This window comes from Pteronotus mesoamericanus, unplaced genomic scaffold (genome assembly GCF_021234165.1).
Source record: "Pteronotus mesoamericanus isolate MK-2021 breed Mesoamerican mustached bat unplaced genomic scaffold, CSHL_Meso_final scaffold_21, whole genome shotgun sequence".
NCBI classification, from domain to species: Eukaryota; Metazoa; Chordata; class Mammalia; order Chiroptera; family Mormoopidae; genus Pteronotus; species Pteronotus mesoamericanus.
The window spans coordinates 4,555,709-4,571,329 of NW_026555310.1; the positions used below are offsets into that span (position 1 = coordinate 4,555,709).

Below are 15,621 nucleotides of genomic sequence, written 5' to 3' on the forward strand. Positions count from 1 at the left end.
GCCCTCCATTCCTTGGACCAATGGACATGTTTTTTTGCTGTCACTCCTAAAGGCTGAACTGTCAAACAATCCTTACATCCATTCTTTTATTTCAAGCCATTTGTACAGTTCTGGAAACGATAACACTGTTTTTCATTCCAACAATCTGGAAGCACAAAGCTATCTATTTCTTCCTTTGATAAACATGATGGCTTTTCTTCAATGATTGGTCATTCAATGACTTTGAGATTTGTTTCCATTAGCATAGGTATCACACAATTTTTACTCCTACCATTATTTTCTGTATCTATTTTAAAATTCTTCAGATTTTTAAAAAAACAATAAATCACTGTTACTTTGGCATTTTAGGAATCAGAATCTTAAAAACAATTTTGTTATGTCAACAAATTCACAATACCACTTGGGGATTAACATAAAAATTTTGTTATTATAATATTTTTATAATTTTTTACTTTAAATATTGGGGGGTTTTTTCATTGTTTAGCTGTTGATTCAGAGATATACCTTATGCAAATTAGGTTGGGGTTTTTTTTTTGTTTATTTGTTTTTAATGGAGCTGATAACATTACACCATCATAAACCAAGGACTGGTTTCTCTTTAAAGGTTTCATTTATTTATTTTTAGATGAGGGAAGGGAAGGAGAAAGAGAGCAAGAGAAACACAGATGTGGGAGAGAAACATCAATTGGTTGCCTCTTTTACATGCCCCAACAGGGGACCAAACCCACAACCCAGGCATGTGCCCTCACCAGGTATCAAAACAGTGTCCTTTCACTTGGTGGGATGATGTCCAACTGAGCCACACTGATCAGAGCAAGGTTCAGTTTTGGAAACTATTTTATGCCCAGACTGTGGGTGTTTCTCTTTGGGACAGATTAATTGCTTTTCTTTTTGAACCTCACACACTTATTGATTAATAGCTACCAAGAATGTTAGCTGTGAAGTACAACAGAGACTGATTTGGGAGAGGGTATGATGTTTCTTTTTTTATTTATATTTTTATTTTTAATTTTTATTACATTTATTTTTTGACTTTAAATAATTTTTTTCAATTATACTTGACAGACATTATTATATTAGTTTGAGGTATACAGTGATTAGACATTTCATAATTTACTAAGTGATCATCCTGATAAATCTCATACCCATTGACACCATACATAGTTACTACAGTATTACTGACTATATACCCTATGCTGTAATTTACATCTCATGGCTATTCTGTAACTACCAATTTGTACTTCTTAATCCCTTCACCTTTTTCACACATCCCTCAACCACCCTCCCCTCTGGCAACCATCAAAATATTCTCTGTGTCTATCTATGAGTCTGTTTCTGTTTGCTTGTTCATTTGTCTTTTAGATTCAATATTGTTGGTAGACATTCATTTATTGTCATTTTATTATTTGTATGTTTTATCTTTTTTTTCATTCTTCTTCTTAAAGAAGACCCTTTAACATTTCATGTAATACTGGTTTGGTGGTAATGATGGCAATGAAATCCTTAAGCTTTTTCTGTCTGGGAAGCATTTTATATGTCATTTGATTCTAAATGATAGCTTTGCTGGATATACTAATCTTAGTTGTAGGTTCTTTTTTTTTCCCATCACTTTGAATAGTTCTTGCCACTCCCTTCAGGCCTGCAAAGTTTCTGTTAGTTTCTGAAAAACTAACTGCTTTTCTCTTGCTGCTTTAAAGATTCTTTATCTTTACCTGGCATTTTTAATTATGACATATCTTGGTGTGGCCCTCTTTGGGTTCATCTTTGTGGCTCATCATGCTCCATTGATGCATTTGTGTATTTCCTTTGCCAGATTAGGGCAGTTTTCCATCATTATTTTTTCACATAGGTTTTCTTTTCTTTTTTTTTAAGATTTTATTTATTTATTTTTAGAGAGAGGGGAAGGAAGGGAGAAAGAGAGGGAGAGAAACATCAATGTGTGATTGCCTCTTGAGCACCCCCGACTGGGGAACTGGCCTGCAACTCAGGCATGTGTCCTGACTTGGAATTGAACCAGCAACCCCCTGGTTCGCAGGCTAGCACTCTATCCACTGAGCCACAGCAGCCAGGGCTTTTCACATAGATTTTTCAATTCCTTGCTCATTCTCTTATCTTTCTGGCACCCCCATGATGCAAATGTTAGTACACTTGAAGTTGCCCTGAGGCTTCTTACACTATCTTCATTCTTTTGGATTCTTTTTTCCCTTCCTTTTTTTACTATTTTGGTTTTATTGATGTTGTCATTGAGAGAAGGAGAGAAGAAGAGGAAGAGAGAGAGGGATGATTTTTTGTTCCACTTATTTATGTATTCATTAGTTGATTCTCATATATGCCCTGACCAAGGATGGAACCCATAACTTTGGCATATCAGGACTACCTCTAACCAACTGAACTATCTGGCCAGGATTGTATTCTTTTTTTATTTTTGTTATTCTGATTGTTTTCTGTTTTCTTATTGTCCAAAGCTCTGATTTGATCCTCTGCTTCATCTACTCCATGTTGATTCCCTGTAATGCATTATTCATTTCTGACTGGTTCATTTTTGATTTCTAGTTCAGTTTTTATGTTTCCTAGCTCATTGCTAAGTTCTAAGTTCATCTCCTCTTCCCCTAAATTCCTTGAGCATCCTTATAACCATTGTTTTTCAACCCTGTATCTAGTAGGTTGCTTGTTTCCATTTCATTTAATTTTTTTGGAATTTTGTTCCGTTCTTTCATTTGGGCCATGTTTCTTTGTCTCATTTGGACAGCCTCCCTGTGTTTGTTTCTATGTATTATTAAGTAGAGCTGCTATGTCTCCTGGGCTTGGTAGAGTGGCCTTATGTAGGTGGTGTCCTGTAGGGTAAACCGTCACAGCCTTCCCACCCATTCACCTGAGCTGGGCAGCCTGGGTGAGCCTCCCCCCACAATATGGGCTATGTATACCCTCGAGCTGTAGTTGAGCCTTGATTGCTTTTGGCAAATCACTAGGAGGGATTTACCCCCAAGTTGATTGGCTGCAAGGAGGCTGCAACCACCAACCACTGTGGAGGATCAGCTGTGTGGGAGCCCACCCGACAGAGCAGGCCCACTTGAGTGTGGCTCTGGTGCCTGCTGAGTCTGCCCCTTGAGTGTATGGTTTGTGGACTTGATTGGGTGGTGCTTTGACACGGTCTGGAGCTGTCCACTAGGTGCACTGGCTCTGGAGCCTCCCAGAAGATGCAGGCCTAGGTCAGCCACTTTTTATGATCTTCCTGGAGCCACCCAGCAGGAGCTACAAAGTGAGATGGCTGATATTTGTGTTGGGCTTGGAGGTGCCCAGGAGAGGCCAAGCTGTGAACTAAGGCTGGCTGCTGCCAGTGCCAGTCTTGGGGCCACTTAGTGAGAGATATGGAGCGCGAAGGGCAGATGCTGCTTATTTGAGAAATTTTAGAAAAGTCTGAAGCATGAAGCATGTCTGTATGGAAAAGCCACTGGAAACAGTTTTGGTGGGCCCAAAAGTTGGGTGAATCAGGGTCTCAGGGAATCACTAAGGGCAGGGTAAACAGCATTAGCCAGGTTGATGGAGATCCAGATATGGCACCCACCTGCTGGCTCTGAGGGGTTCAAAAAAGGAACAACATAGCCTTGGCCGGGTATCTCAGTTGGTTAAGACCATCGTCCTGATATGCCAAGGTTGTGGGTTTGATCTCCAGTCCGGGCACACACAAGAATCAACCAATGACTACATAAATAGGTAGAACTACAAATCAATATTTCTCTCTTTGTTTGTCCCTCCTTTGTCTTTCTCTCTAAAATCAATAAATAAAAAAATTAGAAATAAAATAAAAAGGGAGCACCTTGAAAAAAAGAAAGGAAAAGGAACGATAGACTCTGCCAGCACTTCTCTCTAGGAATAACCTGTCCCTCCAAGCTCTTACCCTGATGCTACACAATTCAGTTCTTCCCCATACATCCCTGGTACCTTTGAGCTCCTGCCCCAGCATTAGAGCTCAAAGTGATTTAAGTCCAAGTAAGCTGGTATGCAGGCCCTGTAAGAGGCATGTCTGGGACTCCAGAAGCCATCCATCTCATTCAACCACAATCCCTACTGATTTTTACACCCAGAAGTTATGGAGACTTCTCTACCTGGCCCTGGAACCCTGGGCTGGGGGCCTGGTGTGTGGGGCTTGGATCCCTCTCTCCTCAGGGGTGACCTGCGATTCTGAAACATCCTTCTTGATTTTTATCCACCATATGTGGGTGTGGGCCCACCCATTCCATGTCTCCACCCCTCCTACCAGTCTCCATGTTGCCTCTTTATATCCTTAATTGGAGGACTTCTGTTCATCTATATTTCAGGCACCTCTAGATGATGATTGATCTGTAGTTTAGTTATGATTTTGATGTAGTTGTGGGAGGATGTGAATACTCCTTTTATCTATGCTGCCGTCTTGACCAGAAGCCCAGAAATAGCATGAATTTTAAACTAAAATAGTTATGTTGCTTTTTTAATACCTATACCTTAGGTATGGCTTGCTATTTCTTAAAAAGTCAGCTTTGATTTTTTCCAACAATATTTCATAAAAACCAGACTATGAATAAATGCTTGATTACCATTTGATTTGTCAAAAATGACACATCTGCCCCAAAAATGTAGTTCAGACATGGATGTTGGCTATTTTTGTTTAAGTTAACCAGTAAGACAAAAGTAAAACAGTGAAGAAGTATGTTGGAATGTCATTCATGAACTAGTTAACAGTTTTCAAATACTGTTAGAGTTCTTCAATTTTTTGTACTCCTCACAATGTTAGGTCATGTGACAAAGTTTAATTCTACATTATCAATATTTTCTCCACAAGCCTACTGCCTATTTTTGTAAATAAGACTTCATGGGAACATGGCCACGCCCATTTTAAATTTAAGAGTTCTGAGTAGTTGTGACAAAGACTATACATGCTGGAAAACCTGAAATACTTACTTTTTGGTCATTTACAGAAAGAGTTGCAGATAATTGGTCTAGAAAATCAACAAAACATGAACCAAGTCCTGATTTGTAGCATTTGCCAATTTCCATGATGTAAACATTCCTTTTGCAGCCAATTTTATGCTGCAAATGAGACATCTCTGAACTCAAGAGTTGGGAAGAGGTACATATATTACACAGTATTTCCATCCTACAGATGGACAACCTCAAGAGCAGAGTTATTAGTCAAGTGAAGTTAAAAAAAGAAGGGATGAATTTTGAGTATTTACCAGTTTTTAACATATTTAACTATAATTTTATAAAATTTGATTTTTAATAGTGGTTATGCTTACTAACTAGCTCATAAAATCCATGAAACTCTAGCAATCAGCCTTGCAAACTGGTAAAAGCCAACCGTGTGCACTGACTCTATTTTCTCTTTAAATTTTATTTACCGGTATTTCCTTTTAGAGAGAGGGGAATGGAAGGAGAAATGATTGGTTGCCTCTCCCACACCCCCAGCTGACCTGGCCCACAACCTAGGTTTGTCCCCTGACTGGGAGTCAAACCAGTGACCTTTCATTTCACAGGCAGGTGCTCAATACACTGAGCCACACCATCTAGGGCTACCAACTCTATTTTCAAAAGGGTGGGAAGGGAGGCTTTGGAAGAGCAAGTAATTAGCCTAAGTTGCTAAGTGGCTGAGTTGTTTCAAATCTAGGTCCAAAACTCTGACCCAGGTTAGGCTTCTTGGTGAATAAGGGCCATTATTGCCTTCTTTTTTAATTATAATTTGTAGGGGGATAGGATATATTGACGTAACTCCACATGCATGGGAATGCATTTTCTAGATATTGCATACTCGTATTGTGTGAAAAGCTATGAGGCAGGAGATAGTCAGGAAGGAGGAAACTCCAGAGATACCCCAGGGCTAAGATAAAGAACATGTATAAGGGGCAGAGACCCTGTTCTAAGACTGGTAGTTCCTGCTTTCTGGAAAAGCATTGAATCTTAGTGAATCAGGAATGCACCTGTGCAGAAGATGCTACCTGACCCCTGCTTCATTATAATAAATTATCATTGAGGGACCTCTTTCCCGGTAGCCAATCAAGGATATCATGGGAGATCCACCTCAAAGGAATAAAAGCCCTCTGGCCCCTGAGTTCGGGGCTGTTAGGCTCTGCTCTGCTCTGCTCAGAGTTGGCCTGCTCCCATGTTCTGTGGGGCTTAATAAATCTGCTTTCTCTCGCTTTCTGCTCTAAACTCTGTGCGTTCGGTTAAATTTTTTGTCCACGATCTCCGAGAACCTGGTTACCTGTGCCCACCTATGCCAGTTAGAGCTGCTGGAGAACTTGGAGGTTTGCCCTTGTCCAATCCCTTCCAAGAGGTAATTCAGCTCTACTGAGATGAAGCAACTTGATGAATGTCAAGCGGTCGAGACAGGATTGATTTATAGCTCTTTCCACTACACAGCACAGCTTCCTCTAAAATACCCACCCTTCAATGAACTTACCCTTAAAACACCAGGAACCTGACGGGGAACTGGCCTAGCTGGGCCTAGGGCAAACCCCCCCAGGCGATCCTGAGTCACTCTGGTGACTCTGAGTCAAGAGAGTTAATTAATGTCCAATTAGAGAAGCACAAAGCCCAAGGCGGATAAAATATGTGGATTTCCAACCCTGGCTCGTCAGGCTCACTGGATTGAGCGCTGGCCTGAGAACCAAAAGATACGTGGATTCCTTCGCGAGCAGCACAGAGACTTAGACACACCCTCAGGAAAAGCAGCCCCGCCTCCCAAAGGGCCTTCACTGTTCGGCTGGGCCCAGCACCAGCAGCCGGGAAGAAACGGCGCGGAGCAGGCGACGCGCACGCTCGCCCCGAGGCCGCAAGGGAGGCGGTCTGGCGTGCGCGCGCCCGCGGCGGTGGGCGGGGTTCAGGGCGGGGCTCTGAGCTGGACTGGGGCGGGGCCGCAGGAGCTGTAGGTGCTGCAGCTAGGTCGCGACAGGTGCGCAAGGCACAGCGCCTGGGACCTGTGGTAGGGCTGGAAGCACTACAGAGAAAAGACCGCTGTTAGCCAGGTAAGGGCCTTTTCGCTCCACATCCTTCACAGCCGGAGAGTGCGCGGAGACCTCGGCTTTCCTCCACACCTTCTTTCTCCCGCGACTCCTGGGGCGAGGGGAGCACAAGAAGAGCGATCCCCTTACCCTGGAAAGAGGGAGTGGAGGAACCGCTGATCCTCTGCTGTTTTCTCACTTTTGGGTACTACTTAGGGATTGGAAGCAGTTATATAGGGCTGAACCTTTGCTGCCTGAGGGCGGGAGCTGGTAGGAACTCCTTCTTTAAAAAAAATGTATAGAATTTTTAGAGAGCGAGAGGAAGGAAGAGGGAGGGAAAGAGGGAGGAGGAAAGAGAGAGGGAGAAAGAGAAAGAGAAACATGGATTTGTTGTTCCACTTACCGATGTATTCATTGGTTGCTTCTTGTATGTGCCCTGACCAGAGATGGAACCCGCAACCTTGGTTTATCAGGAAGACGCTCCAACAAATTAAGCTACCCGCTAGGGCGGAAACGCTCCTTTTATATAATATATAAATATATATATTTGGTGTGGCGGAGGAAGGTGGCAGTTCATCTAAATTCTATTTCCCAGGGCCATAGTATTATGATATTCAACTCTTCTTTTCTCTTCTTCATTTTCAGCCATTCTTTCCCTCTTCTATTTTTCTGCCCTTCCTTTCTACCAGTTGAACTCTGCTTAAGGCACTTATATCCTTTTGAGGTATGTTGAGAATATAGCAGCTGGATGTATCATCCCCGAATCGCTATCATGTATATATTTCTGGCACCTGTCACCAACGTAGGTAGCTGTTAATATAAGGTAACCGTACACCCCTGGCTACACCTACTAAACTTGAAGTTGTAGGTGCTAGGAGCAAACCATCTGGCACGCGTCCTTACCTCCTTCTGGTGCTTACAACAACAGAGTTTAGCTGATCCTGGTGAGAGATATTTGAACTACTATTGTCTTTCACTTAATTCCAGCTTTCAAGAAGCTGCCTAATCCAGATGGTTCTATCAACTTGACTTTTTAAGTTAGTCAAGATACTTAGGGAATTATCAGCCTTTAAGACAATGCCCCTTTAGGGAGGAGGTCTTCTTTTGCATGAGATAGTCTTTCTTTTGTTCTTGATTTAAGTGGTTAAATGGAATACTGTTTATCTGCATAGTTAATAATACTATACACAAATGATGAATATTTTAGGAACCATGAAATAACACTTTGTTCTGAGGTCTGATATAGACACAAAAGAAAATAACCCTCAACAAACATTTCTAAGTTCCTGTGGAGTTATAGCCTGGATGAAGGATGATCATGTTAGGAAAGAGTTAGGTAGACCTTAAAAAGCTATAGAGTTAGCAGAAGAGAAGATTATAAGGGGGGTGGGGGTGAGGGGAAGGAATATATTTCATTATTTTCCATCAATAGAAAAACATATAGCATGAAAATACATAACTTCTGTAGAAAATTATTTCATTTTTTTTTTGATAAAACATTTATTGAGTGCCTCTGGTTTTGTCAGTCCTACTGTGGATTCAAAGTTCCAATTGTCCCTGCTGTAAGAGAGCTTAAAATCAAATGGGTTAGACAGATCAGTGGATACAATTTACAGTATTGGGGAGGTCAGTGCTATACTAGAGATCAGCCCAGAGAGCTGTCAGAGCACAGAGAATAGTTTATTTTTAATTCTGTCTTGCAGTTTTCCTTAAAAACAAACCAACCAACCACAATAGTAAAAAAAACCTTTCAGTACAAGGGTTCTCTTCAGTTCATGAATTTGTATCATTCATATTTTTTACGTTGTGTTCTGTCAACGTTATGGCCTTTTGAAGATGGGATTAGGTCCTGTTGTTAATTCTGTAGCAGTTCATTAAATGGTTGGTGGAGCTATTTTCACTGTTCTATAATGGGCCTGGAAGTGTTGTTATCAGGCAGTCCCTAAACTGTAGAGCTACCGGGAAGAGAATAGAGTTATTGGCAATGTTAGTAAAGCAGTGCCATTTTGTAAAAATTGCTCCATTGTGTAACTTTGTTTAACTTGGTACATTCAAACTTTATTCCAGACTCTGGTTAAAAGATGGGCCAGATTTCAACCTTCCAATAATTCTAAGAAGATAAAACTTCAGAAGTGAAAACAATTCTATTAACAGCACATCTTGGTAACAGAGCATACTTTTTCTTGCTAAGGTGTCCTCAAAATCTCTTTTTCTTTCTTTTTTTTCTTTGGAGGTAAGGATAGGATAGGTAGATGGGTGTAGAAGGAAAGGATCAGAAGTGTTAGGATTCTTTGTAGAGTTTTGATGATCTGAAGTCTGTAGTTAATTATACAGATAGTGGTTGTTTTATTTGATAATTTGAGCCATGTTACTTGTTGAACATATTTCTTTGACATTGCTTACCTCCTTTCTTTGTGTTTATACTCTAGGGAGGTGGTCTCCAGCAGGAATTTTTGGAGAGGCAGTAGGTATATTTGCATATATCTACAATGGGTATCTACAATGATTACATTGTTCTCTTACGAAGTTCTCAGGGACAAAGGTTATTCAAAAACACACAGACAAAAAAAAATGTTGAGAGTGTGGGAGATCATTAGACATGTTTACCATGAAAGGCCACCTAACCACCTACACACAAATTGGGAGAATTTGTCATTATTTATGTAGACCATGAAACTAGTTTTCAGGAATTCTTAATTCCATACACTCAGAAATAGATAACTTTCATTTAGATTGGAATTGTACTCTTTCTGCAGGTAGAAAAGTGTGCAACTTGGTTCTGAAGCCAGGAATTTCCATACAAAATGACTGTTAGGTTTTTTAAAGGTTGTTATGGTCTTTCACTGTATTTTTTTTTGATAGGAAGTTAAAGTACTTTATTTTGGATTGTGTACAGTAATCTCCAGGTGATGTTAAATTATTTAACACAGACTCTCAATGATCTTCAGTAAACAAATGAGTGGTTGTAAATTAAGTAGTTTCTACTTAATGATTGTGAAATTGAGATTTTATGGTAAATGGTGCTCTTGGTAGGACCATACTGACATGTTTATTCTGTGGCTGGATGTGAAGTCCTTGAGACTCAGTCAAGTTGTTGAGCTTATGCAGACCTCCTTTCCTGAAAAGGACAAAGTTTGAACCAACAAGCAATTCATTATTCAGCACGTCAAATTATTTCTTTAAACTTGAAAATGTTTCTAGAGACTTTACATGTCCAGTCTTAAGAAGGTAACATGATACCATGAAATTGTACTTTTTTAAAATTTTCTTTCAAAGAATTTCTTAACAATGCTACTCTAAAACTAAGAAGTTTCATATTTAGAAAAAAATGCAACTCTTTTGTACTTCTGATAACATGTATGGAGCTATTTTTTCCCCTCATTTATCCTGTAACATAGCTTACTATTTGGAAAACCTTACTATCCCTCAAACATGTTTCTTCTTGTATGCCAAAGTGTTGCCAATTTTTTTGTTGTTGTTTTTACTCATAGATCAGTAATCCTGATACGCTTTTACTTGATTTTAGATTTCTACAGTATTTTTTCTTTCATAAACTGAAATCAAACAAATGGCCCAGGACATCTTTTCCTCATTGTCAGTTTTACTGAACAGGAACATTTGCTTGGATTTGTCTTCCACCTCCAGCACTGGAGGAGATCTGTCTGTCTGCATAGTACCCAGCGATTTCCCTGTAATGGCTCTGTCACTGTTCTTGCCACTTAGCGACATTTGACCGAGAGGACGATTTTTTGGTTCTTCCTTTTATTTGGCTTTCTTCACATGACGGTACCTGGTTCTCCATCTTCTGATCAAACCACTCCCTCCCATGCCCCTTCACTAACTCAGTCTTTTTGCCCCTTAAAAGTGAGTGTTTGCTATGGCCCTGTCCAGCATCTTATTCTTGATATACTCTCTCCCTGTGCAGTTTGATCTGCTTTAACACCTCCATGTGAATGACTTGCAAATTTGTCTTTCTAGAGAACTTTTTTCATATTATATGTATATAAATTCTTGTTTTGTTTGCACATATGAAACATATATACACATTTAAAAAATAAGTCATATACTAATTATAGAAAATGTGGAAAAATTAATTATGAAGAATATAAAATATTTCATAATCTGTCCAGAGAGAACTGTAATTTGGTCTACTTCCTTACAGCCTTTTTTTCCTTTGGTATGCACCCTGACAAACACACAGATAATTGGGCTTATACTATTACAGTAGATATAGTTTTGAACCTTTTTTTTTTTTACTTTACATCATGTCATAATTTTTCATGGCATCAAAATAATTTGGACACAATTTAATGGATGTTTGATAATACCATATTATATTGATGTTGCATAATTAAGTTGTGCACTTGGGTATTTTGATTATTACATTATTAATAAGTGAAAAAATTGAGAATAAGTTTATGCATAAATCTCTGTACAAATCATTCATTCTTTCCTTAGGTTAGATTCCCAGAAGATGAGTTACTGGGTCAAAGGGCATGAAAATTTAAAAATACAAAATCTGCTGTGCAAAATCCCTTTTCATAAAAACCAGACTTTATGTCTTTTGCTGTGATTTTGAGTGCCCATTTTAGCGGATTCTTTGTAACATTGAATATTATTTTTTAATCTTTACTAATTTGATAAGCATGGTTTAATTGGTATTTTATTAATACCAATAAATTTACCAACAGATGCTTTAGATAGCGGTCGGGGAAGGCCTCTTTGAGTGAATGACTGACATTTGAGCTGAAACCTGAATGATGGGGAGGATAAAGAAGGCCAGCCAGGTAAAGAGAAGATATGGGGGAGTTTTCCAGGCAGAGAAAATAGCAAATGCAAAGGCCCTGAGGCAGGAAGAATATGGGTAGGGAACGGATGAGAAGTATGAGATGATAACAGAGATGAATGGCAGCCAGACTAAAGAAGGATTTATAGACAGTGATAAAGATTTTAATTTTATTCTAAGTGTGATGTGAATAAATAAATAAATACCAAATAAAATTAATAATTAATTTTAATTATTAGTGATTGAACAATTTTCATACATTCATTTCAATTTCTTCTGTGAATTGTAACTTGTTTAATCCATTCTCATTCTATTTGGATCTTAACATTTTGTTGTTTTTCTGTTTGGAGTTTTTTCATTTATTTGGGGGAGGGAATATAGTTTTTATTAGACCAAACTGAGTAAGTGGAGTCACAAAATAGAAAGTGTACAAGAAGTTTAAATTGTGGTGTTTTAAATGCCCATTATTGTGAGAAGCCTGTGCTTGTGGTTGATAAAACAGCACTGCAAAACGGGAAGGGTGCTGGCCTGAGAGTCGGGATTCCCACCTTGGAGCTGGAAACCAACCACTTAGGTTACTGTGGGTAAGTCATTCATCCTCACTGAGCTTCATCTGTAAAATGAGATGGCTGAGCTCTTCATCCCAAAGTCCATGCAACCTCTGTCCTGAAAGGATGGCTTTTGATCACTGCTCACTCACTATACATTCTGAAATTATTTTCTCTTCCATTCCTAACCCTTTGCCCACTTTAGATATATGAAGTCGGAGGAAGGACTGGACCCAATAAAGGCAGTTTCCACAGGGGTAGCAAAGCTTAGTGGAGTCTGGTGGCAATTTAATGTGTTTGTGCCCTAAGAACAATAGAAGTTGCAAAGACTGGTATTTTTTAGGCGCTCCCAAAGATTGACACTTGGAACCTGGTAAAGAAAGTCTGAAAAGCCCTGTTGATCTGTCACAAAGCACCATAGTCTCTAGTGAATGTAAAGCAAGTCTTACTTATCATAAGAAGTTTGAGTTGCCAAGCCAAGTTATTTAAGAACTTTCACTATTTTATACTAAAACTATCCTTAGTGTTTTTCTTTGTGATTTGTGTAAGCTCTTCATTTTAAGAATATTAATTCTTTGTTCTTGGTCAAATGTTTAGTTATTTGCCTTTTAATTTTGTGCATGTGTATATTAGTACTTATCTATAGGTCTTTTTCTTTGGGATTTCATTTCTTGCTTTTATGCATAAAGGTCTTCTGTCATCCAGAGATAGATTAAGTATTTGCTTTGATTAGCTTCTCATTTCTGTGGTTTTATGTTTTATATTTAATTTTTAATTTGTCTTGAATTTACTTTGGAATACCAAACCAATATGTTCAGTGCCTTTGCATATCTCTGAGCTTCAGATCCATATTTCCAGCTACCTGGGAGACTACGTGGGTAGTATATATATTATTAGGCATCTGCATCCACCTAGTTTCCCTAAGGAGGAAGCTTGACGTTGTCTTGAACACTTCAGTCCTTTTCTCCTCCCACATTGAATCACCAACATTGGTTGATTCTGCCCCAAGTGTGATGATGCCTCTTTCATCTGTCTTCTAATTCAGATTCCCTTCTTTTGCTCAAATCCCCGAGCAGTCCTTAGAGTTGGCGTCAGTTTTTCCCTTTCAGTCCAAAGTTGTCATAAAAAAAATAAAACACTGATTTTCAAAGTATGGTTCCCCCAGTTACCTGTTTCAGAATCACCTGGGGGTGTTGGTTAAAAAGCTAGATTCCCAAGTCCTACATAAATCTACAAATCAGCACATCTCGGGGATGGGGACTGGGACTCTGCAGTTTTAGAAAGTACCTCAAGAGATTCATTTACACACTTAAGGGGAGCCAGTGCCCAAGTCATTTAAGTCTAAGTTTCTCTGCATGCCATTCAAGACCCCCCACTCCCACACCCTGACAGCTTATTTTTCCAAGCTTATCTCTCACATCACTACCCACCCACCTGGCACTGTAGTCATACAATGATTCCCGGTTTCCTGGACCCACCCTGTCTTTTCCTGCCTCTGTGCCTTTGCTCATGCAGTTCCCACAGCCTTATGCTCCTCTCCCTCCTCCCACTCCTGATGAAGTCCTTTTTCTTAAGAGGTCAAATAAAATGCTGGTTAAAAAAAATAAAGCCTTTTCTAATATATCTTATTTGAATCAGTGTCCCTCCTTAGTGTTCACTTAGCACTTTATTTTTACTTTTATGAATTATTGCTTCCTTAAAAGATTAGAAGCCTTCTAAGTGAGAACCTTGCCTTTCATTTTCATTTCATGGTCATTATTCATATAATAAGCAATTAAATACTCAGAGTACATGAAATATATCTCATCTTGCAAACACTATTATATAGCAGTGTTCAGCTTCACATCACACTTAGAATAAAATTAAAATCTTTATCACTGTCTATAAATCCTTCTTTAGTCTGGCTGCCATTCATCTCTGTTATCATCTCATACTTCTCATCCGTTCCCTACCCATATTCTTCCTGCCTCAGGGCCTTTGCATTTGCTATTTTCTCTGCCTGGAAAACTCCCCCATATCTTCTCTTTACCTGGCTGGCCTTCTTTATCCTCCCCATCATTCAGGTTTCAGCTCAAATGTCAGTCATTCACTCAAAGAGGCCTTCCCCGACCGCTATCTAAAGCATCTGCCCCCTTTCCTACCACCACTCCAGTTACTCTTTTTGTATTTCCTTCACAGCATTAATCACAGTATTTCATCGTCCTGCTTCCACAGTAGAATGGAAGCTACATGAGAGCAGAGACCGTGTCTGTCACTTTTTAGGTTGTATCTTTAGCAAATAGAAAACTGCTTGACATATGGGAAGTGCTTAATAAATATTTGTTGAATGAATCAATACGCCTTGAAGATAGACTTTTCATCTTAACAATTCTTGTTTTGGTTCACAGTCCACAGCTCTGTTGTTGTTGTTTTAATGGCGATTAGCAGAGGTAGTTCCATCAGGGTTCAAATCAGGTATCAGTCCCCGAGGATTTCTGAAGGTAGCCAGACAAAGGTTTGGATACTGTGACAGGGAGGATTCGGTTCCATCTGAGTGCAGGTTTTCCAAGGTGTTCCCAAGATCCAGGCCACTATTTTACTACCTGTCAGCATCTACTTCCATGGTTATTACTGCTGGCCCATACTAGTCTTTTAACACTCATTGCATTTTTAAAAGCAAATATAGCAAAACTAGAATCCAAATGACTGGAATCCTCACGCAACCAGAGGTTTTCTTCTGCTTTCCTTCTCTAGAAGAAAAATAATAAAACCATGGAGAACCTTCAAGGAAAGTATATTTTCATTATACTTACCATACACCCTGAAATCGGAGAGTATATTGATTAGAAAGATTTTCAGCCACAGCTTTAAACAAGGGGTTTCTTGTTAACATTGAGCTGAACCAGACAGTGTAACTAACCAGTTCTAATATCTTCCTATTTCTCTTTATTGGGAGCCTTATTTTTTAATTTCATTTTTTTGCTTGAAAGTGAGCATAAATTTTGTTTAAAATGATACTGTTTTTTATAGCAATTTATAATTTTTCAAAGTACTTTTGCTTTTATCCTCTAATTCAATACTCATTGCCATTCTATGTGAATTATGATCTGTTTTTCAGACGAAGAAATTTGAGACCCAAAGGAATTGATTGACTTTCCCATGCCAACTAAAATACCACTACTCAATAAATCCCTCTCAATAAGTTTTTTATTTAATTTTAAAAAAATATTTATTGACATGAAAGAGAGAGAGAGGAAGGGGGGAGAGAGAGAGAGAGAGAGAAGAAGGGTGAAAGAGAGAAAGAGAGAAACATGCACATCGATTTGTTGTC

General features: G+C 39.1%; 2 protein-coding genes across 4 annotated transcripts in view; both read left to right on the plus strand.

The window, feature by feature from the left end:
* FAM186A (family with sequence similarity 186 member A) overlaps positions 1 to 6,905 on the plus strand; it is a 90,068-nt gene extending 83,163 nt beyond the window's left edge. The window contains exon 16 of the mRNA XM_054591509.1: positions 6,558 to 6,905. Within this exon, the coding sequence (XP_054447484.1) occupies positions 6,558 to 6,905 (348 nt within the window). The remainder of the gene's footprint in view (positions 1 to 6,557) is intronic.
* Positions 6,888 to 15,621, plus strand: part of LIMA1 (LIM domain and actin binding 1) — a 77,554-nt gene continuing 68,820 nt past the window's right edge. For 2 of the 3 annotated variants that reach the window (XM_054591123.1, XM_054591125.1), the window contains exon 1: positions 6,888 to 7,001. The gene's annotated coding sequence lies outside the window, so the exon portion shown is untranslated. Of the gene's footprint in view, positions 7,002 to 9,420; positions 9,442 to 15,621 lie in introns of those variants that run through there. The other variant, XM_054591124.1, reaches the window with a different exon arrangement.